Source organism: Brassica rapa, chromosome A10, assembly GCF_000309985.2.
Source record: "Brassica rapa cultivar Chiifu-401-42 chromosome A10, CAAS_Brap_v3.01, whole genome shotgun sequence".
Lineage (NCBI taxonomy): Eukaryota > Viridiplantae > Streptophyta > Magnoliopsida > Brassicales > Brassicaceae > Brassica > Brassica rapa.
The window spans coordinates 15,633,676-15,659,507 of record NC_024804.2 but is presented as its reverse complement, the minus strand read 5'-3'; the positions used below and the strand labels follow the sequence as shown (position 1 = coordinate 15,659,507).

The following is a 25,832-nucleotide window of genomic DNA, read 5'->3' as shown; positions in this document are numbered from 1 at the left end:
TCAGAAGAGTTCGTAAATGTGATTGTCATGAACGACCACCATAGCCTCATCTCCTTCGTATTGGCGATTATGTTGAGATATGTTGCAATATTGTAAGTTCTCTGTTTTGTGCCATATATTATATTATTTCTATGCTTTTCCCCTTATTTGGAATAGATTATGCCCTAGTCTATTCTAAGTTTCGAACCCATTGTTTATGTTGCATGTCCGATCTAGTAAGCTGAGGCAAACAAATTGATTTAGGGTTGAACTTTTCTTGGTTCGTCATACTCATTGTTTACTGCGAATGGGATAGTTATTTTAGAATGAAAAGCCCTTTTACGATAAAACAAGTTTATTTCTCTGTGAAATGGAATATCTTATGGAACATGTGCTATTAGAAATGGAAAATCTTAGTTTTAGAGACTGATTACGTGTCATTCCATTATCTACTATTTTTGAAGAATCGTATCAAAACTAATATATTATTCGTTTTCCATTCCATCTGACCTTCAGTTCCTTTCCATATATATATTATGTATTATTTCAAATGGTATAATTCTAATTGCATATGTTACTTCTTTACTCGCATAGGTTATTTTTGATTGACAAAACTAAACATTTAACATACGCATAGAGTAATTCATATACTAGTAGCCTATCTCATATGCTGTCATTTCCGTCCAACTTGTATACTAATGTGTGCTTATTTTTCATTGTGTTTTTCAGGTTTGTCAAGGATGAGCTGGAAGGTAATAGCATTTCTATACTATTTTATGAAATGGAACAACTCTTCTCTTATTTGTTATGTTTATTAATATATAATGTATTATTTAGTAAGTTATATTTTATTCGATGCTTGAAAGAAATGGTTCAATCTTGTCTTTTGTTGTTTCATGTTCTATTTATATGAGTTTTGTATCGATGTATACATGTGTTTTATATTAGTCTGTATATGATTTTGTAATGAGAAAATAATATATTGAACGTAAATATAACATAATTTCTTATGACATCAAATAAAACAGAATACAGTGTGATGTTGAAAGAGAATGATATTCATATTATCTTGTCTCTTCCACCTTTTTTAATGCTATTAATCTTTATTTCTTTTTGCTACAATCATATATATATATATATATATATATATATATATCACAGTTCAATCTAATCTTACATCTAAACTCCAAAAATGTTTAAATACATTTTCTTGAAAGATGTAAAACCTTTTAAAATTATATGGTGTATACATGATAAGTTGCTTCATTCAAGCAACAACTAATTATAGAGGGGATTCTCTAGATTTGATTTTAACCAATAAAATTGTACATAATTTTTTAATATTATTTCAGTGTTATGGAACTTTTCAATAATATCGATACAGTTTTGTATCATGTATAACTAAATTTAAGATCAGTTTATCATTTCAAAATGTTCTAGTATGATGTTGGTTACATAAAGTGGCGAATTTAGAAAATATTTTATGTAAAGACATATAAATAAATAAATAAATTATTTAATAATTTTTTTTAATGAATGCTATGTATTAAAATGAACTATTTAATGGTATAAAAAATGTAATATATAATTCAAGAGTTAAAAGAAGATGAATCCAATTCTCTCTTTGTAAGAAAGAAAACATAATGTTAAATACAAAATTGTTTTTGGATGAAAAGGGTAAATGAAGAAAAAAATTAAGAAAGTACGTGAGAGGAAAGGAAATGTGACAGGTGAACATAAAACGGGGGGGGGGGGGGGGGGGGGGGGGGGAATGATAAAAATAAATAAAAAGGGAAGTATAAGTGGGCAAGAGGGGAAATTAACCGTTGTATAGTGGGGACAAAGCATGGTTGGAACCAATTCTACTGCTAAATATTCTATGTTTATAATGTAAACTATACATTGATCTGTGCGTCTGCACAGAGTTTAATTTTTAGGTTTCTACGAACATATCCGGATCTGGAAAGATCCAACTTGAATCCTGTCCAAAAATTTGTAATATGCGAATGAAGTTTAATTTTAAAACTCGAAAAATGTGGTTTCAAAACATGATTCATATTCGAATGGGTATTTGGATGACTATGTCTAACTGATTTTGTAAACAAATAAAAAATTAATTTGTTAACCAGTTTGAATTTTTGTTACGAATGAAACAATTTCATTCAAATCTATGAAATTATTATAGTTAACATGTAAAATAAATGATGTTTAATTATTATTGTAAATATAATTAACGAAGTAGTTAGGAAAAATGAAAAAAAAGAAGATGTAATAAAAAATTTTAAATAGGTAAGTTATGTTTTATAATTTGTAATAAATGTTGTCGAATTAATTAGAAAGATAATAAAAAAAATGGTTAAAATTAATTAAAAATGGAATGAAAATCTGTAACAAACCACTTAAAAATATGCAAGTATTATTTTGTATTTTAGTTTTAAAAGAATACATACTATAAATTTATTTTTAGATTTTAGTGAGGGCAGCTGTCCCTTCCCCAAAAAACATATACTCCCTTTGTTTTATATTGTAGGTAGTTTTAGAAAAAAAATTTTATTTCAAAATGTAAGTAGTTTTCATATTTCTAAATAACTTTTACATTTATTATATATAGTATGACCAATCATATTAATAGATTTATTTTTGATGGATTAATTTATATCTAACCTATTTATTATACAATACTTTTTAAAACATAATAATTTTCTTAAATTTTTGTGCTTTTAGCCAAAATTATAAAATGGAGGGAGTATGTTATTGTTTTTAATCTTCCGAATTTTTTAATAAGTAGATTTTATATTCAGCAAAAATAAATCTATCATAAAATAACAATATGTGTAACCAACATAATATGAAAACATATTAAAAGAATAACCGATCCTAAGTTTATCTATAAAAAATACTTTCACGGACGTGTAGATCAAAATATTTCCATATTAAACATTGTGGCATTTTGAGTTATTAAGTAAACATAGCAATATTAAGTAATTTCTGCAGCACTTTGAGTTATATTAATAATATTTAATAATAGTACTATAGATGGATGTGTGTAGTTTAGGTTAATGTTGTTTTATGTTTCCAAAAAAAGGTTAGTGTTGTTTATACATATCTACGTAAAGAAATATTTACTAATTTTGAAATAAATCGTATTTTTGGTCAGGTAAAAAGAAGAAGAAACCTGCTTGATAAAAAAAAACAATAATAATAATTGTGCCGAAAGTAGTAGCCACCGCCACCACCGTAATATCAGGAGATACAAATAGAGGCCAACGAAGAATTACATTTGTTTTGCTGTAAAGAAAGCGAAACAACAAACAATCATATTAGCCCACTCGTCCTATTCTTTCTTCTTCTTCATCTTCACTGTATAGTTTAGTCAAACTATTTTCTCCACGATCTGTTGCTCGTACCTGGTGAGACTGGTGAGTGAGTTCATCAGAATACTCGATCTAATTCTCCATCTGATTGAAATGATTTACCTTTCTCTCTCTACTCGTGTGCGTTAGATCCGATTATTATTATTTATGGTTGAAAGTTGCATATCTAATAAATGTCAACTTCGTTTCAGATTTATTCTAGTAATGTTATCTTGCACCATCTGATTCGTGATTGTTGCTCTTACTTCTTTATACAGAAAACAACCTGGACAAGAAGAAGGAAACAGTATGATCAGTGATCGGTCTGAGTTCAGAGTTCATATACGGAGGTTATTCGTCATCATGATCAGAACTTCCTATAGATGGATCTGCAGTCATCCCTATCTCCTCGGCTTTGTTGGGGTTTTGTATCTTCTGTATAGAGCTTGTCCTCTTTTGTTTTCTCCTTTGGTAGCTGCATCTCCTGTTTTGGTTTGCACATTCGTTTTGCTTGGAACGATTCTTAGTTTCGGAGAGCCAAATATTATACCTGAGATCGAAACAGAACCGGAGGCTACTGTTAACGAGGCTGCTCTTTTCACAGCTGAGGTTACGAGGGATCCTAGTGTTGTTGAGAGAGAGGGTGAGAGTTTTACGGTTGAGAGGTGCGTGAGCACGGAGAAAGATGATGATGATAGATTAGTGGAACGAGATACCCAGGTAAGGTTTGAGGAGAGAGCATTTGATTTGGATTTGGAGAAGAAGGGAGATGGAGAAGAGGAGAAGTTGATTGGAAATGATGACGGGAAGCGAGTTTCACATGGTGGATCTTTAGATGATATGATGGAGGATTCAAAGGAAGATCAGGTGGATGTATCTCCAGTTTCACCTTGGAGACCAATGAGGCATGAGGAGGGCGATGATGACTCACTGGATTCTAGTTCTGATGGTGCGGAAAGTTCTTCACCTAACCCTTCTATGACAGACATCATCCCCATGCTTGATGAGCTTCACCCGCTTTTACACTCAGAGAATCAAGGTCTTGGTATTGCAGATCTTGATGGATCAGATGCAACTTCAGAGGAGCCAGATATGAGTAGTAGTGATAGCGATGAAGGAATGGAGTCTGATGTTAACAGCGAAAGTCATGGTGAAGAGGACGACAACAAGAAGGAAGAAGAGGAAGAGGAGAAGAAGGAAGATGAAATTAAATCACCTATCAAATGGACAGAGGCTGACCAAAAAAACGTCATGGATCTAGGAAGTCTCGAGCTCGAAAGAAACCAACGGTTGGAGAGTCTAATCGCCAGGAGAAGGGCTCGCAACAATATGAGAATGGTGGCAGAGAGAAATCTCATTGATTTCGACTGTGCTGATGTTCCATTTAATATGCCGCCAATCTCAACCGCAAGGCAGAATCCATTTGATCTTTCGTATGATGATATGGGACTACCACCTATCCCTGGCTCTGCTCCGTCCATTATGTTCGCGAGGAGAAGAAACCCGTTTGATCTTCCGTACGAGCCAAATGAAGAGAAGCCAGACCTCAAGGGTGATGGTTTCGAGGAAGAGTTCTCTTCTCCACAACCTAAGGAGCCAGTGTTCAGAAGACATGAGAGTTTCAGTGTAGGTCCATCGATGCTCGGAGGTCCCAGACATGATAGGCTACGACCTTTCTTCGTGCTGGAAAGATTAGCACACGAGAGAGCAAGCTATTATCCGTTTGAAAGGCAGCTCAGTGAAGTTAGTGAATCAAAACTCAGTTCTGTGCCTGATACTGAATCTGTCTGCACAATCCTGGAGGATGACGAAAAGAAGGTAGATGAAGATGATGCTGATCGAGAAACCGAGATAGCTAAAACTGATATGGCTTCTGATCATGAAGAAGACAAAGCTTCTGACCATGATGAAGAAACGGGCCATTCCTCAGAAGATTCTGATTTTGATGAACAAGCTGATAGCAAAAATCTTCATCGTGATCTGGCTGAGATAATACTGGGAAGTGCAGAAACACACGTTACACACCATGAGCAATCAAACATGATGGACGGAGAAACTTTTGATAAGACAAATCATGGTGAAGAGGATTCCAGTGATAGTGAATCATCTTTATCAGAGAAAGAAGAAGAGATGGCGCATATAAGTGAGAATGAAGCAAGAAGGGTGGGGGATGATTATCACCATGATGGAGCGCCTGCTTTCATTACTCCACTCCCCTTCCTGGAGGAGTCAGCAATTCATGATCTTTGTGGGTTGGTGGGTGACCACCACGTAACACCTGTTTACGATTCGAGCCCTCCCTCAGCCAGTAGATTCCCATCATTTTCTTCCGTATCATCTGATCACAAACCTGATCTACCTGGAAAGAGTGACGAAGAAGTACAAGAAAATGCAGATAATGAACGTGAAGTTTATTCTGAAAGCAAATATCCTGAAGAGACTGAAACAAGTACAAGGGAAGTGGGAAAGAGTATCACGCATGTTACAGGAGAGGCAAGCTTTCTCATTTCAGAGGTTGGAATTGACGGTCAAAAGAACTCAATTTCCGTGTCTGAATTTGAGGAAGCCTTACTTGATTCCTCTCTACCTTTGGATAAGAACGAGAATATTGATCACCAGGAGGATGACTGTTTGTCTGTTTCTAGTCAAGAAGACCTGGAAGAGATTCATGAAGAAGTGAAAGAGGCTGTAGATACCAGAGCGCTAGAAATTAGTGAATCTTTGGTTGACTTGGTTTCTTCTACAGAAGAGGAAGCAGTATCTACAGGGATAGTTGAACAACATCTCCCAGTTGAGCCTACAAGTTCACCTTTGGGATATGGTGACACGACGGAGCATGTGACAACACTGGAAGAATCACCTGATGTGGTACATGACATAGCTGAAACTTCAGTAGCTGAAGTCATAATGCAGGAGGAAGAGAATAAACAAAAAGATGAAGCCACTCCTCAAACATCCAATGCAGACATCCCAATAGACAGCTACGCCACTTTGTCTTCTGGAGCAGTTGAGTATGTTGAGACGCATTCATTTAATGACGAAGATGCTCCGAACGCGGAACAAGATCCAGTTCAGTCATCAGTTTCTGATGCCAAGGAAGAAACACACTCCAACCAAACTATGGTTATTGAAGTAGACTCTGTGAATACTAGTGCTCAAAATGTGGGATCCGAAGAAACGACTCCATCTGAATCAGATAGAGAACCGACCTGGTCAGATAAATCAGTGGTTGAACAATCATCCCTTGAACCTGGTGAAGATCAAGTAAGTCATGAAACTTATGTTCTCCCGTAGATGGTCATCATTACAACAATGTATCTGATACGTTTAGTAATACGATCTTCTACTGCTCTCCTCTTAGCTTAAGATAGTCTATGTGATATACTTAACATCATAACCTACAAAATAAATAAAGGGATTATAAGATATTAATTACTTGATGGTGCGTTGATACATGTGAGAAAAACATATGCTCGGCGCAGTCTCATACTTAACGTATTTATTATTCCCATGTCGTATTTGACAATGGTATTCTTACCTGGAATTGGATATAACATCAGGATAATACCTCTAAAATGTTTGAATTTCTTTCTTCTTTCTGCAATTTGTTAAGCAGGAGTCTAACCGCTGTGCTACGTTGTTGCAGGAACCAGCTCGTGCAGCTCCTCTGAGTGTGGTCTTTTCCCGTAAAATCACTTTCCACGAGTATCACGAAGCTCCTGAGGATACAACCGAGCTATCTTGTTTGACATCTGACACGTCCTCATCTCCAGCGGAGTCTCCTGAGTACGAAACACCTATGGTTGGTGAAGGCTCAAAGGCGGAGTTCTTCCAAGAGACTGTTAATGAGGGGCTTGACCATGTGGTCGAGCAATCAGATCAGCTTACGGATTTACATGAAATATCTCAAAGTCCTCCTGAAGTTATCACTGAAGAGGCAGACGAGATAAAAGAGATTGATGAAGGATTGTTGTCTGAACTTGACACTATTGGAGACTTCGGTGTTAAGGAAGTTGTGACAGATTCTGAACCTGGGCCATCTTCAGTAGGGTCAGACACTGCCAAAGAACTTACGGTAGCTCTACCCGTTCTGGAAGTGAGATCTGTTGAAGACATAGAATCTGCTTGCCAGCAGATTCATGAAGGACCCGAGGTTGAAGATGTTATTCTTCCAAGCACCGTTCAGGACCAGTTGGCTCAAGAAAATTCTGAAAACTCATCAGAGACCAAGTCGGATTTAACAGTGGTGGAAGCTACGTCGAAAGATGATCTAGATACTGCTATGAATCAGGCTGTTGTAGAGAGCATGGGCAAGCAACCAATGTCACCAGAATCAAATGGTGGGTCTGGAGAAACCAAGTGCGGAGTTGAAATGGAACCATCAGGGTCTTTAGTTGAAGAAAGATCTCTTGATGAGACAAATGTTCATCTGAACAACACACCTGAGAAAGAAGAAGATGAGGTAACTAGACCGAAAGAGATAACAACATCATCCGATGCATCGTCTATGGAAACTCGATCACTGGAGGAAATTCCAAAACCTTCTGAGCCAAAAGAGGAGATGTCAACGGAAGTAATCTCTGAAAGAGTGGTGATTCCTACAGAAGGCATAGAGTCTAGAAATGTAACACTAAGCGATGAAGTAGCGACTGAGGAAGCAAAAGCTGAAACCTCAAGTAACCTTGATGGGACTGTACAGAGTCCTGAGTCCAAAGAAACTCCGGGAGATTCGGAGGAAAGCATTTCAGAAGTAAAGACAGAGGAGAAGGAGAAGGAGAAGGAGAAGGGTAAGTCCGATTCTTCAAGCTCGAGCTCAAGCTCTAGTTCGAGTGACTCAGATTGAAAAACAAAATCGAAGGGTAATGCATCTCAACTCCTAGTATATATGTTTGTTACACTGTAATTGTTAGGCACTTCTGGGTTTGCTCTGTTTTAAAAGGGGCAGGAAGAAGCCGCTATTCATTTTTTTGTACTGAGTTTTCTCCTTTTCCCGGTTTGTGTGTGTATGTGTTTTCCTTTTCTTGTGTTTCAGCTTCCATATTTATTGATTTGTATTTCTTGATACTATTCTGAGGTTTTTTCAGGGTTTTTGGTTTGTGACTTTAAATATTTTCTCGTTTTCATTCTATAATGTTTTGTATTGAAACTGAGAAATTATAAATGTATTGATGTTTGGATTCTTCTTTGAACATTGTCTAAAAGGTAGAGTTGCTCTACATCGTTGTTCTTTTCATCCTTTTGGGATGTTATAGGGATGTGGTTGAGATTTTATCGGGTTTGGTGTTGATTCAGTTCACAACTCTAGCTATAGGGTTAGCATTGTGTAATCTATAAGAATGGACTCTACCTAAAAAGTGGTTGGCTTTCATTTTCATGTTTTACTCACTTTTAACATGGAGCCTTGTGATTGAGATTAGATGAATAATTTCTTAGTCTTTGTGTTCTTTAAATTAGCATGCATACATTACAAAAGATTTATAAATTATTTAAATTATCATATTTCAATTCAAATCATAATGCATATGTAATCATGTAATATGTCACATGCCTAAAAGCATTCCTTTATCATAGTTTAATCACAAAGTTTAATAAGCCAGCAATAAGGATGTTTTTGGATCTTGTGATTCGTTTACTAAACGATCTACCAAACTCAAGATGGCAAAAAAAAAGGGATGCGTACACCATATATCATAAGTCGTATAATTTTCACAATTCGCATACGAATTAGTTCAATAATTTCATAAAGTATATTACAGATCTTCTTCTTCTTCTTTTTTCGTTTGAGCTTGATTATGGTATTACTTGTTTAGGTTGCAGAACAATAAAATGAAAATGAAAAAAGAAAAGGAGAATTTTCATTAAATGCTCGTACGACTTTTGCTGTTATTATGATGGTAGATCTAAATCCACCGACAAAACAACTTTAAGGATGCATATGCAAATCTTCTTGTAAAGTCACATGTAACTGCTGTTAAACTTATGCCGTGCGATTGACAATTGCTAGTAATAAAACTAATACAAACTATATAGTTAGCCTATAATTTAGTATCCATATTGTGTCAAACAGTCTTTAATAAGCATTTTGTTGGCGTCCGTAAGGAAAAGCAGCACTTTGTTGACTGTTTTCTGAGTTTGCAACAACATCATCCCTTAAAATAGACCTACACAATTCCAAGCTAGTTGTTGAACTTAGAATAATCTTACAAGTCCCGCAAAAGAGCTTTATAATTAATAATCAACTAGTGTATGTGCTATTCTATAGGTTAGACTTTGAGTTGCGTAATAAAACTGAGGATTAACAACTGGTATAAGATATAACATACTTATCCCACTGTGCATAAATATTATATTCGTAATCTATTAGCAGTATGTGATATGGACTGTTGAGTCTTGTGAATATCACTAATATTCAAAATACACCCGAAAATTCAGTAAAATAAGACGAGAAGGATAATTACCATGTAACTCAAGGGAAGCGATGACGTTAATAGAATCAATGTTTGGTGGCCGAATTATCAAGCAAACAACAAGATGAAGACCACTCATCACTTCTTTTTTTTGGTAAAAGGGCACTCATCACTTTGTTTATGAATCTTAAAACAATAACATATACATCATGGATCCATAATCTCCCTTTCATTACCTACTACTATATTCACCCACCAAAATATTTCCTCCGATCCAGTTTACCATACAACATAATGTACGGGCTAGTTCACTGGATTATCAATTTATCATACATTTATTTTGATCCAGTTTATCTCAGTTGCCTAAGCTTTTATTGGTGGGTGATAGATGAATACTGTATAAAGAGGAAAATGAACCATCATCCAAATACGTACATGTTAACTAGCGAAAATTTACTTGAAGCAAAAAAAAAAACAAATTCATCAAAAATAATCAGGTTCAATAACCACTCCAACTTGGTTTTCAAAACACTGCGGAACAGGCCTCGATGTCGATACTCTTCGGGCCGACACTAAACGCAGCCGTATTTAACAGAAACTTCACTGTGAAATGTGAATCTCCACCAACCTCCGTGGGTCCCCACGCCACCACCCACTACTACTAATCCCTCATGTACGTACACACCAACTCCCCTTCACGTTGTAATCCTCTATTTAATCGCTTTAATATACTTTTATAAATACGTTTTAATTAAATGATTGGACTTTACTGCTGTAAAAATGATTTGAACTTTACTAATCAAAATATTTAATACCATTACCGGTATTTTACAAATTTGTAACTACGATATTCCTGTCAATTCGTTAAGATATCATCTAAAAATTCGTTCTTAAAAAACTGTTAAACATTTTAAATGTTTAAGGCTAAAAATACATACCTAGCTAAAATACATTGAAGAACAAATAAAATTGCTCACAGTTTCGTCCATACATGTTCCTTTTTTGGTCTAGTTTTACTTTTACAATCTAAAAGTAATTAATTATGGTAAGAAAATAAGAAAATGATCTCAGAAAATTAGAACACATAAATAGCCGTAAAAGAAAGAAAGAAAAAGAGAAAAAAATAAAATAAAATAAAATGTTGAAATATATGATTATTGCTTAAAATATCCACCACCAGATCTACACATCACACAGAGCCCAACGATTGTATCTATAAATAAACTCACAAGAGCCACTCTCCTTCCTCGCTCTCTCTTCATCGTAGCCAAACCTCTTTCTCCGATTCTTCCTCCGTGAGGTACGTCTCCGAGATTTTATGGCTTCCCCACGTCTCCCTTATTTAGCTCCCTTCCCCTTCTCATTTCGTTTTCGTCTCCACGTTATTGTTTATTACTTACCGAGTGTGATTTTTTTAAATTCAAATATATTAGCTCATTCCTCCCCGATCCGTTTGTTCGTATTGCGTGTTTATCACTAAGATCTAAACGGTGAGAGAGCTCATCATTTGCAGATCTGAGTTTTTTTTTTTGGTGTCGGTCGATCTGTAGATCTGGATCTCATTTGCGATCTATATTCATCGTTCGAAAATGGTCATTGTTCTGTGTTAGATCCGCTTTGAATCACCAAATGTTGCATGTGATTTTGATCTAAAAGCTTTTGATTCTACTTTGAAGTGGATTCAATCATTGATACTACAAAAGCTGCTATAGCTCCACTTTTCGATTTTATTTTAATTTGTTAACACGTGAACTGTAGTTGCAGCTTTCTTGGAGTATGAAACTTACTATTATTATTATTATTTTATTAACAAAGTTATGAAAGAGAGAATGTATTTTACTATTCCATCCGTTTCAAAATAGATGATGTTTTAAGGAGTTTTTGATGTTTCAAAATAGATGATGTTTTCATATATCGATGCACTTTTTCACTTTATCAAAAACTGTAGCCAATGATATTTTGTAGTCTGTTTTGTGATTGATCGAATAATTTTTAATTTATATTTTAATGATATTTTTAAGATAAAAAACAATTTTTAATAGTTGTGCATAATCTTAAAATTTCATGTAATGTATTTTGAAACAGAGGGAGTATTTGATACTGATATTGATTTGGTTTGTGTTTGATGCAGTAAAAAAAAAGAAATCAAAATGGCGTCACACATTGTTGGATACCCACGTATGGGCCCTAAGAGAGAGCTCAAGTTTGCATTGGAATCATTCTGGGATGGAAAGAGCACTGCTGAGGATCTTCAGAAGGTGTCTGCTGATATCAGGTCGGGTATCTGGAAGCAGATGTCTGAGGCTGGGACCAAGTACATCCCCAGCAACACCTTTGCTCACTACGACCAGGTTCTCGACACCACCGCCATGCTCGGTGCTGTTCCACCCAGATACGGATACACCAGTGGTGAGATCGGTTTGGATGTTTACTTCTCCATGGCCAGAGGAAACGCATCTGTTCCCGCCATGGAGATGACCAAGTGGTTTGACACCAACTAGTGAGTCTCCAACTCTCTCTTTTGTGTACTTTGAAGTGACATTGTTAGTTTTGTTTATAGTTGTGTAATGATGTAATGATGTTTCATTGGTGCAGCCATTATATCGTTCCTGAGTTGGGCCCTGACGTCAAGTTCTCTTACGCATCTCACAAGGCTGTGAATGAGTACAAGGAGGCCAAGGCTGTACGTATCTCTCTTCATTATTTTATCCATTTACTAGGCAATCACTATTTATTGGCGATCATAGGCTTCTAGTTCCTGGATTTAATGTTTGAGCTTAGATTCATTAAATGGTGTTTCACGGAGGATCTTGATACGTTAAGAATTCACTCGCTTGCTTATTCACAAACCACACTTGCTTGATAGAATAGCTCTTAGAAATTAGTTTGACTCTGGTTGTCTTGTCTTTTGTACACCAAATGTAGTTTCTATCTAAAGTTCTGATCCGTTAAGCTTGATGTTTATGCAGCTTGGTGTTGACACCGTCCCTGTACTTGTTGGCCCAGTCTCTTACTTGTTGCTTTCTAAGGCTGCCAAGGGTGTGGAGAAGTCATTTGACCTTCTTTCTCTTCTCCCCAAAATTCTCCCTGTCTACAAGTATGAGTTCACTTCTTTATTTTTCCTTCTTTGCTTTGCAATCCATGTTCTTAGCGTTATTAAATGATCCTCTGACGTACCACTGAAATTGTTAATTTGGTTTGTCTACAGGGAAGTGATCACTGAGCTTAAGGCAGCTGGTGCCACCTGGATTCAGCTTGACGAGCCTGTCCTTGTCATGGATCTTGAGGGCCACAAACTCCAGGCCTTCACCGGGGCTTATGCTGAACTTGAATCAACTCTTTCTGGTTTGAATGTTCTTGTTGAGACCTACTTCGCTGATATCCCTGCTGAAGCATACAAGACCCTAACTTCGTTGAAGGGTGTGACTGCCTTTGGATTTGACTTGGTTCGTGGCACCAAGACCCTTGATTTGGTCAAGGCTGGTTTCCCCGAGGGAAAGTACCTCTTCGCTGGTGTTGTTGATGGAAGGAACATCTGGGCCAACGACTTTGCTGCGTCCCTCAGCACCTTGGAGGCACTTGAGGGTGTTGTTGGAAAAGGTAAATAAGTGCTTCCATAATCATCTTCCTTTTACCGAGTCACCGACAATATACTAAGGGATTACTGAGAAACAAAAATTTCAACCGTTGACCTGTTATCTTTCTGGATTGATTCAGACAAGCTTGTGGTCTCAACCTCCTGCTCTCTTCTCCACACCGCCGTCGATCTTGTAAACGAGACCAAGCTTGATGACGAAATCAAGTCATGGTTGGCGTTTGCCGCCCAGAAGATCGTTGAAGTGAATGCATTGGCCAAGGCTTTGGCTGGCCAGAAGGATGAGGTAGAAATTTTATCCACCTACTTTATTAAATCCTTGAAAAATTTTGCAATGTAAATGATTTGGTAAACACTAGAACGCTAATATTGTATCCCCTTTCAGGCCCTTTTCTCCGCCAACGCTGCTGCTTTGGCTTCAAGGAGGTCTTCCCCAAGAGTCACCAACGAGGGTGTTCAGAAGGCTGTAAGTTTGACGTCAAACCGCAGCCATGTTCACAGTCATGATTTCTCCTTAGCGTTTATTGATCGAGAGATGGTTTCTGATTTGTTATCTCAGGCTGCTGCTTTGAAGGGCTCAGACCACCGTCGTGCAACTAATGTTAGCGCTAGGCTAGATGCTCAGCAGAAGAAGCTTAACCTCCCAATCCTGCCAACCACCACCATTGGATCCTTCCCCCAGACTGTAGAGCTCAGGAGAGTTCGCAGAGAATACAAGGCTAAGAAGTTAGTCTCCTCAATTTACTTCCTGTTATCTCCTTAAACAGTATGATACTAACGGTTTCATTGATCTCTCTTTAATAGGGTTTCCGAGGAGGACTATGTTAAGGCCATGAAGGAAGAGATCAAGAAAGTTGTTGACCTCCAAGAGGAACTTGACATTGATGTTCTCGTTCACGGAGAGCCAGAGGTGAGTGTTTTCTTTTTAATGTTATATGTTATTGCTTGAACCCTCGAAGTAGAGTACTGACAATTCAAAGTTATTGATGGTAGTCCGTTTTAATGTTTCTGACGAGACACGTTTCAACAATTTTGTAGAGAAACGACATGGTTGAGTACTTTGGGGAGCAGTTGTCTGGTTTTGCCTTCACCGCAAATGGATGGGTCCAATCTTATGGATCTCGTTGTGTGAAGCCACCAGTTATCTACGGTGATGTAAGCCGTCCCAAGGCAATGACCGTCTTCTGGTCCGCAATGGCTCAGAGCATGACCTCTCGCCCAATGAAGGGTATGCTTACCGGCCCTGTCACCATTCTTAACTGGTCCTTTGTCAGAAACGACCAGCCGAGGTACATACTTAAAACCTTAGTCTGAAACAACACAGCTTACAACAAAAAGAACAAAATCATTTAAACATATATATGTGGGAACTTTTGTAGGCACGAAACCTGTTACCAGATCGCTTTGGCTATCAAGGACGAAGTTGAGGATCTTGAGAAAGGTGGAATTAATGTCATTCAGATCGATGAGGCTGCACTCAGAGAAGGATTACCACTCAGGAAATCCGAGCATGCTTTCTACTTGGACTGGGCTGTTCACTCCTTCAGAATCACCAACTGTGGCGTCCAAGACACCACCCAGGTTTGCTTCCTTTAAATACATATCGCTCGCATATACTAGAGTAGTGTCTTTTTCTTCTTTTCTTATGGTGGTGGCGGTATTATGCAGATCCACACACACATGTGCTACTCTCACTTCAATGACATCATACACTCCATCATCGACATGGATGCTGATGTGATCACCATCGAGAACTCCCGATCTGATGAGAAGCTTCTCTCTGTGTTCCGTGAGGGAGTGAAGTACGGTGCTGGAATTGGTCCAGGTGTCTACGACATCCACTCCCCAAGAATACCATCTTCTGAGGAAATCGCAGACAGAGTGAACAAGATGCTTGCTGTCCTAGAGCAGAACATCCTTTGGGTGAACCCTGACTGTGGTCTCAAGACCCGTAAGTACACAGAGGTCAAGCCTGCGTTGAAGAACATGGTTGATGCGGCTAAGCTCATCCGCTCCCAGCTCGCCAGTGCCAAGTGAAGAAAAGCTTGAAATTAAATGATTTGAAGAGGAAAACGAGTTCGTTTCTCTGGTTGTGTTTTGTTTGTTTTTTTTTAATATAAAAATATTTAGTCGGAAGTTAGAATTGATGCATATTGTATCCCTCTTGCTGAGAGAGATGAGATGATATGGCATCTTTTGAATTTGCTGCAATGTTTGTGTCTTTTGAAAGGAAATAAAGATTGATTCTTCTTTATGCTAGCTAATGTATCTCTCGTGATCCCATTGACCATTGTCTATGAACGTGCTTATTCATTTGGGTTCTACGTAATAATAATTGATAATAAGCGCACTCACTTTAGTTGATCTTCGAAGTGCTTACACGATCACAAAACTTCAGCTCATGTATGTTTTATACAAAAAATTAACATGAAATTGCACGTTCAAGAGGGATCTCACGTCATAAATATAGCATTTAGTCAATTTTTCACTTCTTCAGATTCCTGTGTTTAGCCTCTCAGTTTTTCATCTGAAGCAGTACTTGATCTCTGCTGCTTGGTTTTGTGATGTGAATAGTTTAATTCGAAGGTTGCTTAAACTAAAAGAAACATTCATACAAAGGAACAAAACAGAGCATTTAAGAGTCCAAGCCAGATAGTAAGTGTTCCACTATGGCGCGTATAGTCTAGACTCTGGTCTCAGAAGCCCCTGTCACTGAAAAGAGCAGAGTGTTTTCATCCATGTTAATATTCTTCTTCCTCGAGCCATTACAGTTCTTTTTGGTGTTTCTTTTCCTGCATTTCTCAAAGACTCTGCATTCAAAAGACTCTTTGCTTCATTTGTTCTCCTACATGTATGATTTGAGGGAAAAAAAAAACTTAAATATTCATTCCGAATGCAACAATCTAATAAAGAAAACATCAGCAAAAGCTCTGTACCTGGAAGAAAGCAGGGGGCGAAGTTCAGAGCAGCCAGATAAATCGACATCTTCAAGATGTTTCATCTTATAGATGCTTGGTGGTACACATTTCAGCTTCTTACAATTAGCCATGCACATTATAAGAAGCTGAGATGCGTTCTCGATCCCCCAAGGAATCTCTTCTATTCCCGTACTGCTCAAATCCAATACCTCTACACTTGCTGGGAGCTTTGGGAATGTCTTTAGTTTCTTACACCCTGACATTTCCAACGAAATAAGCTGAGGCCAGAGACTAATAGACAAAGGCACTTCCTCTATGGCTGTTTCCCCAACAGACATGAACTTTACTTGACTTGAGATCTCTGGAAAGATCCTCAACTTCGAGCATCCCTTCATGTTAAGGACACTGAGAGATTCCAAGTTCATGTTTGTCGGAAGAGCGTTTAGTCTTACGCAAGAAGACATGTCCAATACTTTGAGTTTATTAAGGTTTTGGAGAGAAGACGGAACACTGGCCAAAGCTTTGCAGAATCTAAGATACAATTTCTCAAGATTTGTTGCTTTTGAGAGATTTGGAATATCTTTAATCTTCGTAGACGCACTCAAATCCATTTGTTTGAGACTTGTTAACGGCTGAAAAACATACACAGCAAAAAAAAATGTTATAAAGACATTATTCAAGAAACACAAAAACTTTTAAGTCTTACCTGGATACCTTCCCAAAGCTTCTCTAGCTTGCTGTCTCTCATGCTAAGTTCCACGAGAAACTCAGGACGAAACCTGGAAGGCATACATTTTATCGGATACGAGTCCCAATGTAGTAACCTTAGTTTATGAGGTAGACGGTCTAAGCCGTGAGGTAAACACAGCTTGAATGATTCATCTTGAAAGTTCGTGTACAGCCTCAAGAATTGAAGATTATGCATTCTATCAAATGCTTTTTCACTTATACACACATCATCATTGATTTTAGACATATCTAGTGATATACCTAATACAGTTTCTGTACCCTGAAAAATACACACAAAAAATAAAAGAACACAGCTAGTTAATATATTGAAATATGTTAAAGACCCTTCGTTTCGGTTTAGTTGTCGTTGTAAAATAAGTATCGTTTTAAAATTTCAATGCAAAATTTATTAACAGTATTATGTAGTTTGCTAGAAAAATGGTTACATATATAAGTAATGATGTTTTTTATATTAGAAAAATGCAAAACTAAATGTCTTTTTAATTTATGTGTGTAAACCTAAAACAATAAATAAAATGAAACAGAATGAGTATCTTTTGATGAGTAATTCATGAGTACTTACAGTTGCATCTACAAGAACATCTGAGATGTCCTTAGCATCGACTAGGAACTTACGTTTTCCAGGCTCATCTATACATTGTCCTCTAATGATTTCTTTGCCCATTTGTTGTAGCAAACAATGCATCACTATATTCCCATCATCACAGATATGTAGAAGAGATCTGTCAACAAGGACTTTAAGTCCAAACTCTACTTCCAGTTCACTCTTAGCAAGAAACTGGATCACACGTTCTACCTTCTCGCCGTTGAACAAGCATGCAATATGAAGAAAGATGAGCCTATCTTTCTCATCTAAACTATCATAGCATACTCCAAGTACTTTCTCAATTTTCCCATTTAGACTTGTTCTAAGCCTCGGTAGCGCTTTAGTCCACTCCTCCTTGCTCACCCCTCGCAAAGATGCACCTAGAACGCTGAGACTTAGAGGAAGATTTCCAGAAAGTTGAGAAACTTCAACAGCTAGATCATAGAATCCTTCTGGTGCTGAGTTTTGCCCAAAAGCATATCTACACAATATCTTGAAGGCTTCATCCTTAGATGGAAAACCCACTTCATAGACATGACTAATTCCATGAGCTTTCAAAAGCTGTTTATCTTCTGTAGTCACAATAATCCTGGTTCCATTACCAAACCATTGAGTTTGATCTGCCAATGCATGTAGTTGTTGTAATTCATCTACATCATCAAGAACAATAAGAGCTTTTTGATTCTTAAGCCTTTCTTGTGCAACACCTAAATGGCTTATCTTTATATCTCTCTTGTTGAAAATTTCAGAGAGAAATCTTTCTTGTAAATGCAACTTCAAGCTATAACCATCAAGCTCGTTTCTCCTGCAACTTCCTTTAACATTCTCCATGAAAATATTTAACTGAAAGTTATCATCAGCAGCAGCAGAAAGTTGGCTGTACAAAGCTCTGGCGATGGTGGTCTTACCGATTCCAATAGGGCCCCAAATCCCTATCATCCTCACTTCATTAGACTCTAAACATAACATAGAACACAACTTCGCCACATGAGCTTCTAATCCAACTAAACCGTCGAAATCCTTTGAAGTTGTGCAACGATTCAGCTCTTCAGAAACATCAGCAACAATCTTTTCTATCATTTCGGCATCATTGTCCCTATAATAATTTAAAACCAAAACGACATGATTTAATTTTTTTGGTAGGAACGACATGATTTAATTTAACTCAAAAGTCAAAACATATCATAATACAGTATAAACTCGATAAATTAATAAACACCATAAATTAATAAATTTTTCCAGTTCAAAGTTGGTTTGGTCTAAAATATGATACAAATCGATAAAATAATAAGATAATAATTTTTTTAAAAATCATATGTAAATATATGGTCCCGATTAAAATATAAATTAATGATTTATATGTGTATACATTTTATATATGTACAAACTGATCATTATATTGTTTTTTATATTCAGAATGAATTTTGTTATATATATTCTTAGCACTTAATATATTTTGATGAGATTTAGTAAAATTATATCTAAAACAACATTTAAATTCTAGGAAACTTATTTTATATACACCAAATATAATAGAACCAATATAAATTTCAAAATTTAAAAAATTATATTTAATGCATATACACTAAAATAAAATATTTTTTTTATTTTAGAAAAATATATCTTGAAAAAGAAAAATCTGAAAAATGAATCTTGTATAAATTTGTAACTCAATTACTTAATAAAATGTCATAGTCCCAATATTATTAAATTATAGAGTTTTTTCCTGTAATTTCTCTTTTAATTATCAAAGCAACTAACCAATTTGATGAACACTCGCCGGCTATACTACCAACATTGGTTAGAGCTTGTCTCCATCTCTGCGTCTCTTCCACTGTTCTTCCCGCACAAATCTTCTCAAAGGCTTTCCCAAACTCTCCTTTCTGTTTTCTTACATCTGATGGATCCACTTCATAGAAAATCGGCATCAGTGTTTGTCCCGAAACTTCCCTGCACTCCATGATCTCTACCAGCTCGTTTAAGCACCAGCTAGAACCAGCGTAGTTCATGGAGAGAACGACTATGGAAATTCTTGACTCCCATATAGCTTGTTTGAGCTCAGGCCATATTGACGTACTTCTCTTGATTCCATCATCTTTAAATGTATCATTTCCTTTAAGTTTTAGCTCCTTGTGAAAGTGACTAAGAAAGTTTTTACGTACGTCTTCTCCTCGGAAGCTGGAGAACACATGGTATCTCCAACGGTGTAATGGTAAAGAAGATGTAGAAGAGGAAGAGGAAGAAGAAGAAGAAGCCATGAAAGTGTTTTTTTTTTCCTTTTTCTTCTAAAAGGATGACATTTATAGAGTATTTACTCTCTTCAAGTTACGTTACGCCATATCTTTTTCTATTGGTCGAGTTTTTTAAGATCATTTCTACTAAACGTCATTGACCGAAATAAAAAAACTACCGAGTCCATCAAGATTACCCTGGTTAAGGTATTGCGACTTTTTCAAAGATGCCCATTCTCGAGTATTTTTTAGTATTTGTGTTCACAATTTCAGCGTCCACAAGGCTTCGTGCCGCGTGGGGGAAGTGATGCTTCGACTCTTTCTCCTCATGCATTGTTGCCATTTTCAACTCTCTTGCGGAAGAGATCAAACTCCTTTAAAATTTTGTAGGGATTTTTTATTAGTAAAAAAAATAAAAGAATGAATATTTTGGACAGACAAAATTTTAGGAGAAAAACACATATTTGGTAGTATTTAAAAAAAAATAATTGTAGCTTGCTTCAAGTAAACTGTTGGTCGAGAGCTTTGCTCAAACGCAGAGTATGGGAAGATCTGTTTTTTTTTCTTTTGCTATCAAGTATTTAAATTAAAAGGGCGTTTTACAAGCAATGACCTTTGATTCAAACAAGTAGAGTAGAGTAGAGCACAGCTTAGATGGTACATACATTTGGGAAACATATGAGAGAAAAGAGAGAGAATGTATGGACATGGTTTGAACTTTGAAGCTAGCCATATGTGAGGGACTAGCTTGGCTTCCATGTCCTCCACGACCATAATAAACTTTCTATTTCCGCGCCTCTCTTGAAAATGAGTCCATTGCATCTTTTGAGACGGTTTTGATTCGTAAGTTTTGGGAGGTAGAGATAACCTCTAGTGGATGTAGCTTCTGATCATGCATCAGCCTAGACTAAGAGATAAATTTAAAAAAATAACTTTGTTGATGGATGGAAGTGTGTAACCTCTGTTTTTCTCTCTCTAATGCTCTGTTTTATGGTTGGTTAGATATCAACTTCTTTTCTTTTAAGCAAGCCTCTCACCTTTTGATTTCCAAGATCTCTTGCTTGATACTGAGATAAAATGTCATTAAATCCTTGGTGATCAAAGTTCATAGACCGTATCAGGAGTACGTCTAAGTGGGACAATTCTATAGAAATCTTCCATCTCTCACGCGATCTTTCTGATGTTTAGGTTCATTCACAGGGAAATTATACAAAAACTTCGATCTCTGTTGCTTTCAGCTTCATCCAAAGAGAGTAATCCAGATTCTATCATAATTGGATGATGAGTTATCACTTCTTTATGCCGAAATATCCTTGGCGAAAAACAGAATCAGAACTCTATCTTCTATCCTTGCAAGATTTTGAATGTTCCGTATCATATGGAGTATTCTTCTATAAACATCAGCGGTACTAAGAAAGCGTGTAAAAACACGTAGAGGATTAACTAACTATAGGTGTACTGCTTTCATAACCCAATACCCATTTGTATATGCCAAGACCAACTAAGTCTAAAAGTCTTAGATGATTTTATTGGTCATCAAGTTCACATTATTCAAAAAGATAATATCACCAAGAGATAATTAAGAGAAGTCGATTTCGGGAGACCAAGAAGATATAAATGTAGATCTACAATTTCTCCCTTTCTTAAACCAACTACTGAGCCAAAATTCATTTTATCTATAGCCTTAAAGATGGTGAACATTGGAATATGGGAATGGGATGAGGTTGAGGAGAAATTTAAGCTCAAGGTCGGTGAGATTCGAGAAAAAAGGGGAGACAGTGAGACCAGTCACTTTTTGAAGAGAGAACAAAAGCAATTGCCTAAAATCTGACATGTCCTTGGTGTCATCCACCATTTTCTTCAATCTCCTTCTGTGAACAATGAGAGAGAATCTTCATTTTAGTCAAAAGCAACTTAGAAAAATAAAAGCCGAAAGTAAGGAATTACGTAATCTACGACCAAAAGAGAAAAGATGTGAATGTGTTTCCAATTAACAAAATTGGAAAGGAAAAAGTAAAAGTAAAAGTGAAACACAACAACAAAAGAAATAGAAAACAAAGTTTTGAATTGTCTAGAGTTGCTTCTATATCAAGTTAAGTATCACACTATTTTTTATTTTGAATGTAATGAAAATATGAGACTTTGGGACTTAATTCAGAATCTGTACTCTGAATACAAGCAAGATCGAAATTTACAAATACTCGCACTGATTCGATTGGACAGTTTTAAATGTTGCATGCAGCCATGCACCAACTTGGACATTTGTCATGTTTTTATTACATTCATAACGTATCGGTTAGTGAATGTCTCAATAAAACCTTTATTCGATTCATATATATATACTACACAAACACAGGCTCTTCTTTCCTATCAGATATACCTAAAAAATATTAATTTCTCCTACTTTTTGATTCATCTATTTTGATTCTTTTCCCACTCTTTTCTTAACATAAGCCACTAATCCTGCAAATCAAAACTCCTCTGTTCCCCACTATCTCTCTCTTTATTTCTTTCCCTTCACAAAGCCTAAATCTTCAGACCAGTTCAGCTCAATCCTATGCATGCATGAAACAACAGTTTCAATAAGACAAAACAATGGCAACAACTCGCAAACTGGTAGTAGAAATAGTAGACGCCAAAGACCTCACACCCAAAGACGGCCAGGGAACGTCAAGTCCTTACGTTGTCGTCGACTACTACGGCCAGAGACGACGCACACGGACCATAGTCCGTGACTTAAACCCTGTCTGGAACGAGTCTCTCGAGTTCAGTCTCGCGAAAAAACCTTCTCATCCGGTCTTTAACGATGTTCTTGAGATCGACATGTTCCACGACAAGAACTTTGGACCCACCCGGAGGAACAACTTCCTCGGTAGGATCCGACTCGGGTCGGATCAGTTCGTTGCGAAAGGTGAAGAGGCGTTGATATACTTTCCTTTGGAGAAGAAGAGTTTGTTTAATCTTGTCCAAGGTGAGATTGGGATTCGCATCTATTACGCTGAAGAGGCGGCTCCTCCTGCTTCTAAACCGGCTGTAGCTCCTCTTGAACCGGTGGTGGAGGAGAAGGAAGAGGAGGTTAAGACGGAAGGTCCAGACGAGTCTAAGCCACCACTAGAGACAAGTGCTGTCCCTGCTGAAGTGAAAGAAACCGCCGAACCGCCACCACCGCCGGAGAACTCGCCAGCTGAGGCTCCCAAGCCTAACGAAGAAGCCTCACCGGCGTCGACGGAAAATGCTACGGTTGCTGGAGAAGAACCACCGGTGCCTGAACCAAATCTGCCACCTGAGCCCATGGCAGACCCAAAATTACCGGCGGAAGAGCCACCACAGAATCAACCGGAAAGTGACGACATTCTGCTCGAAACAACCGACGCGGAGAGCTGGGTTTCGGCGCCGCGATCACCGTTACCGGGAGTTACAATTTCAAGATCCATCTCCGGTTCAATACCCAAAACCAAAACCGGAGGACCGCAACCACTTCCGAGAAGCTTATCAGAAACCGCGAGTTACACCTCAGAGATCTCCGACGTGTCAACCATCGAACGGTCCACGTTTGATCTAGTGGAGAAAATGCATTACGTCTTCGTCCGCGTCGTGAAAGCTCGATCGCTACCAACCTCGGGAACTCCAATCACAAAGATCTCGCTCTCCGGCACAACCATCGAATCAAAACCGGCGAGAAAAACCTCCACCTTCGAGTGGGACCAAACCTTCGCCTTCCTCCGCGACTCGCCGGATACATCTTCCTCTCCGATTCTCGAGATCTCCGTGTGGGAGGGAAGTGGCGGTACACACTTCCTCGGCGGAATCTGCTTCGACGTGTCGGAGATTCCGCTCCGAGACCCGCCGGATAGTCCGTTAGCGCCGCAGTGGTACCGTCTCGAAGGAGGTGGAGCTCACCACGGAGATCTGATGCTCGCCACGTGGACGGGAACTCAAGCTGACGAATCATTTCCCGACGCGTGGAAGACTGATACCGCGGGTAACGTGACGGCACGTGCGAAAGTTTACATGTCGCCGAAGCTGTGGTATCTTCGCGCCACTGTGATGGACGCTCAAGATCTGTTACCGCCTCAGTTAACGGTGTTTAAAGAAGCGTCGTTTCAACTGAAAGCTCAGTTAGGTTTTCAAGTGCAGAAAACCAAACCAGCCGTCACTCGTAACGGAGCGCCGTCATGGAACGAAGATCTACTCTTTGTGGCCGCGGAGCCTTTCGCCGATCAGCTGGTTTTCACCTTGGAGTATCGGACATCGAAAGGACCTGTCACCGTGGGGATGGCACGCGTGCCGCTCACCGCGATCGAGAGGCGCGTCGACGAGCGTTTGGTTGCGTCAAGATGGTTTAGTTTCGATGATCCGAACGACGAGAAGAGAGGAAACAGATCTAGAGTGCACCTGAGGCTCTGCTTCGACGGCGGATATCACGTGATGGACGAGGCGGCGCACGTGTGTAGCGATTACCGGCCAACGGCGAGGCAGCTTTGGAAACCGGCGGTTGGGATCGTTGAGCTTGGTGTGATCGGTTGCAAGAATCTGCTGCCGATGAAAACGGTTAACGGAAAAGGATCGACGGACGCGTACACGGTGGCGAAATACGGTTCCAAATGGGTCCGGACCCGAACCGTATCGGATTCACTAGATCCGAAATGGAACGAGCAGTACACGTGGAAAGTATACGATCCGTGTACGGTTCTAACAATAGGAGTCTTCGATAGCTGGGGAGTATACGAGATCGACGGCGGCAAAGAATCCACGCGTCAAGATCTTCGTATAGGAAAAGTTCGGATACGTATATCTACCTTGGAGACGGGTAAAGCGTATAGAAATACGTATCCCTTGCTGATGTTAGTTAACGGAGGCGTTAAAAAACTAGGGGAGATAGAACTGGCCGTTAGATTCGTGAGATCAGCTCCACCGCTGGATTTCTTACACGTGTACACCCAACCATTGTTGCCTTTGATGCACCACATCAAACCGTTGACTCTGTTTCAGGAAGACATGCTGAGGAACACCGCCGTGAAGATACTGGCCGTACACTTGTCACGATCTGAGCCGCCTCTAAGGCCTGAGATTGTGCGGTACATGCTCGACGCCGATTCACACACGTTCAGCATGCGTAAAGTCCGAGCAAACTGGCTCCGCATTGTCAACGTCGTCGCCGGAATGATCGACGTGGTGCGGTGGGTGGACGACACGCGTTTCTGGAGGAATCCGACAGCGACTCTCCTCGTTCACGCGCTTGTCGTGATGCTGATTTGGTTCCCGGATCTCATCGTTCCGACAATAGCTTTTTACTTGTTCGTAATCGGTGCGTGGAACTACAGGTTCAGGTCACGCGCTGCTCTCCCTCACTTCGATCCGAGACTCTCCCTAGCTGATGCAGCCGACAGAGAGGAGCTGGATGAAGAGTTCGACGTCGTCCCGAGTAACCGGCCGCCGGAGATGGTCCGGTCAAGGTACGATAAGCTGCGAGCAGTCGGAGCTAGAGTTCAGACGATTCTTGGTGAGGTGGCAGCGCAGGGGGAGAAGATGCAAGCTTTGGTGACGTGGAGGGATCCAAGAGCGACGGGTATATTCGTGGGGCTGTGTTTGGTGGTGGCGTTGGTGCTGTATCTGGTACCGACGAAGATGGTGGCGATGGCGTCGGGGTTTTATTACTTCCGGCATCCGATATTCCGTGATAGGAAACCTTCTCCGATGATAAACTTTTTCCGGCGATTGCCTTCGTTATCTGATCGGCTCATGTGATCGATTAAACGCGCGAGATCTTCAGTAAAATATGTTTTTGAATCATTTTAATAATAGAGTGGGTATTTTTGTGGCGCAGATTGTATATAGTTTGGGTTATTTAAGCTTATTGGGCCTTGTTGTGGAATTATAGGCCCAGAAGTTGAATTATATTAGTTCCTACAGTTGCTTATAAATCAAACATGCGTTTACAAAAGACAAACCTACTTTTAGAACGGTGTGATAAACGTGAGGAAATAAAACAAAACAGTGATTAAGGAAAACG

At 38.6% G+C, this 25,832-nt stretch overlaps 4 protein-coding genes across 8 annotated transcripts; 3 read left to right on the top strand and 1 right to left on the bottom strand.

The window, feature by feature from the left end:
• Positions 1-1,824: 1,824 nt before the first annotated feature.
• On the top strand, positions 1,825-8,517 carry LOC103845888. Of its 3 annotated transcripts, XM_033282195.1 has the most exons (4): positions 1,825-3,398; positions 3,611-6,596; positions 6,979-7,008; positions 7,057-8,517. In XM_033282195.1, exons 2-4 carry the CDS (start codon positions 3,642-3,644, stop codon positions 8,173-8,175), a joined length of 4,104 nt encoding a protein of 1,367 aa, XP_033138086.1. In that variant the 5' UTR covers positions 1,825-3,398; positions 3,611-3,641; the 3' UTR covers positions 8,176-8,517. The 3 variants fall into 3 exon arrangements, with proteins under 3 accessions (XP_033138086.1, XP_033138085.1, XP_009121038.2); XM_033282194.1 differs by having other exon boundaries at positions 1,833-3,402; positions 6,979-8,517; XM_009122790.3 differs by having other exon boundaries at positions 1,837-3,398; positions 6,979-8,517.
• Positions 8,518-10,821: 2,304 nt separating this feature from the next.
• Positions 10,822-15,593, top strand: LOC103845887 (5-methyltetrahydropteroyltriglutamate--homocysteine methyltransferase 1). 3 transcript variants are annotated; one of them, XM_009122789.2, is made up of 12 exons: positions 10,822-11,039; positions 11,871-12,239; positions 12,335-12,422; positions 12,709-12,836; positions 12,948-13,339; positions 13,457-13,620; positions 13,720-13,800; positions 13,894-14,060; positions 14,139-14,244; positions 14,373-14,623; positions 14,714-14,915; positions 15,003-15,593. In XM_009122789.2, the coding sequence occupies exons 2-12, from the start codon at positions 11,890-11,892 to the stop codon at positions 15,369-15,371; spliced, it is 2,298 nt and encodes a 765-aa protein (XP_009121037.2). In that variant the 5' UTR covers positions 10,822-11,039; positions 11,871-11,889; the 3' UTR covers positions 15,372-15,593. The 3 variants fall into 3 exon arrangements, with proteins under 3 accessions (XP_009121037.2, XP_018511143.2, XP_033138087.1); XM_018655627.2 differs by having other exon boundaries at positions 10,826-11,041; positions 11,877-12,239; XM_033282196.1 differs by lacking the exon at positions 10,822-11,039 and adding an exon at positions 11,211-11,229.
• On the bottom strand, positions 15,348-21,862 carry LOC103845886 (disease resistance-like protein DSC2). Its single transcript, XM_009122788.3, has 5 exons — positions 19,350-21,862; positions 17,565-18,684; positions 16,959-17,261; positions 16,271-16,884; positions 15,348-16,179 (listed from the first exon to the last, which is right to left on the bottom strand). The coding sequence occupies exons 1-5, from the start codon at positions 19,844-19,846 to the stop codon at positions 16,044-16,046; spliced, it is 2,670 nt and encodes an 889-aa protein (XP_009121036.1). The 5' UTR covers positions 19,847-21,862; the 3' UTR covers positions 15,348-16,043.
• A 295-nt stretch (positions 21,863-22,157) lies between these two features.
• On the top strand, positions 22,158-25,763 carry LOC103845885 (FT-interacting protein 7). Its single transcript, XM_009122786.3, has one exon. The coding sequence runs from the start codon at positions 22,415-22,417 to the stop codon at positions 25,565-25,567; it is 3,153 nt and encodes a 1,050-aa protein (XP_009121034.2). The 5' UTR covers positions 22,158-22,414; the 3' UTR covers positions 25,568-25,763.
• The last annotated feature ends 69 nt before the right edge of the window (positions 25,764-25,832 follow it).

Bases quoted from the DNA above. Each gene is read 5' to 3' on its own strand.
- LOC103845885 (XM_009122786.3), top strand. From the start codon at position 22,415: ATGGCAACAACTCGCAAACTGGTAGTAGAAATAGTAGACGCCAAAGAC.
- LOC103845887 (XM_009122789.2), top strand. From the start codon at position 11,890: ATGGCGTCACACATTGTTGGATACCCACGTATGGGCCCTAAGAGAGAG. The intron at 14,624-14,713 runs GTACATACTTAA...GAACTTTTGTAG, and splicing joins GTCAGAAACGACCAGCCGAG to GCACGAAACCTGTTACCAGA. The intron at 14,916-15,002 runs GTTTGCTTCCTT...GGTATTATGCAG, and splicing joins GCGTCCAAGACACCACCCAG to ATCCACACACACATGTGCTA.
- LOC103845886 (XM_009122788.3), bottom strand. From the start codon at position 19,846: ATGGCTTCTTCTTCTTCTTCCTCTTCCTCTTCTACATCTTCTTTACCA. The intron at 17,262-17,564 runs GTAAGTACTCAT...TGTATTTTTCAG, and splicing joins ATGTTCTTGTAGATGCAACT to GGTACAGAAACTGTATTAGG. The intron at 16,180-16,270 runs GTACAGAGCTTT...TCATACATGTAG, and splicing joins CGCCCCCTGCTTTCTTCCAG to GAGAACAAATGAAGCAAAGA.
- LOC103845888 (XM_033282194.1), top strand. From the start codon at position 3,642: ATGATCAGTGATCGGTCTGAGTTCAGAGTTCATATACGGAGGTTATTC. The intron at 6,597-6,978 runs GTAAGTCATGAA...ACGTTGTTGCAG, and splicing joins TTGAACCTGGTGAAGATCAA to GAACCAGCTCGTGCAGCTCC.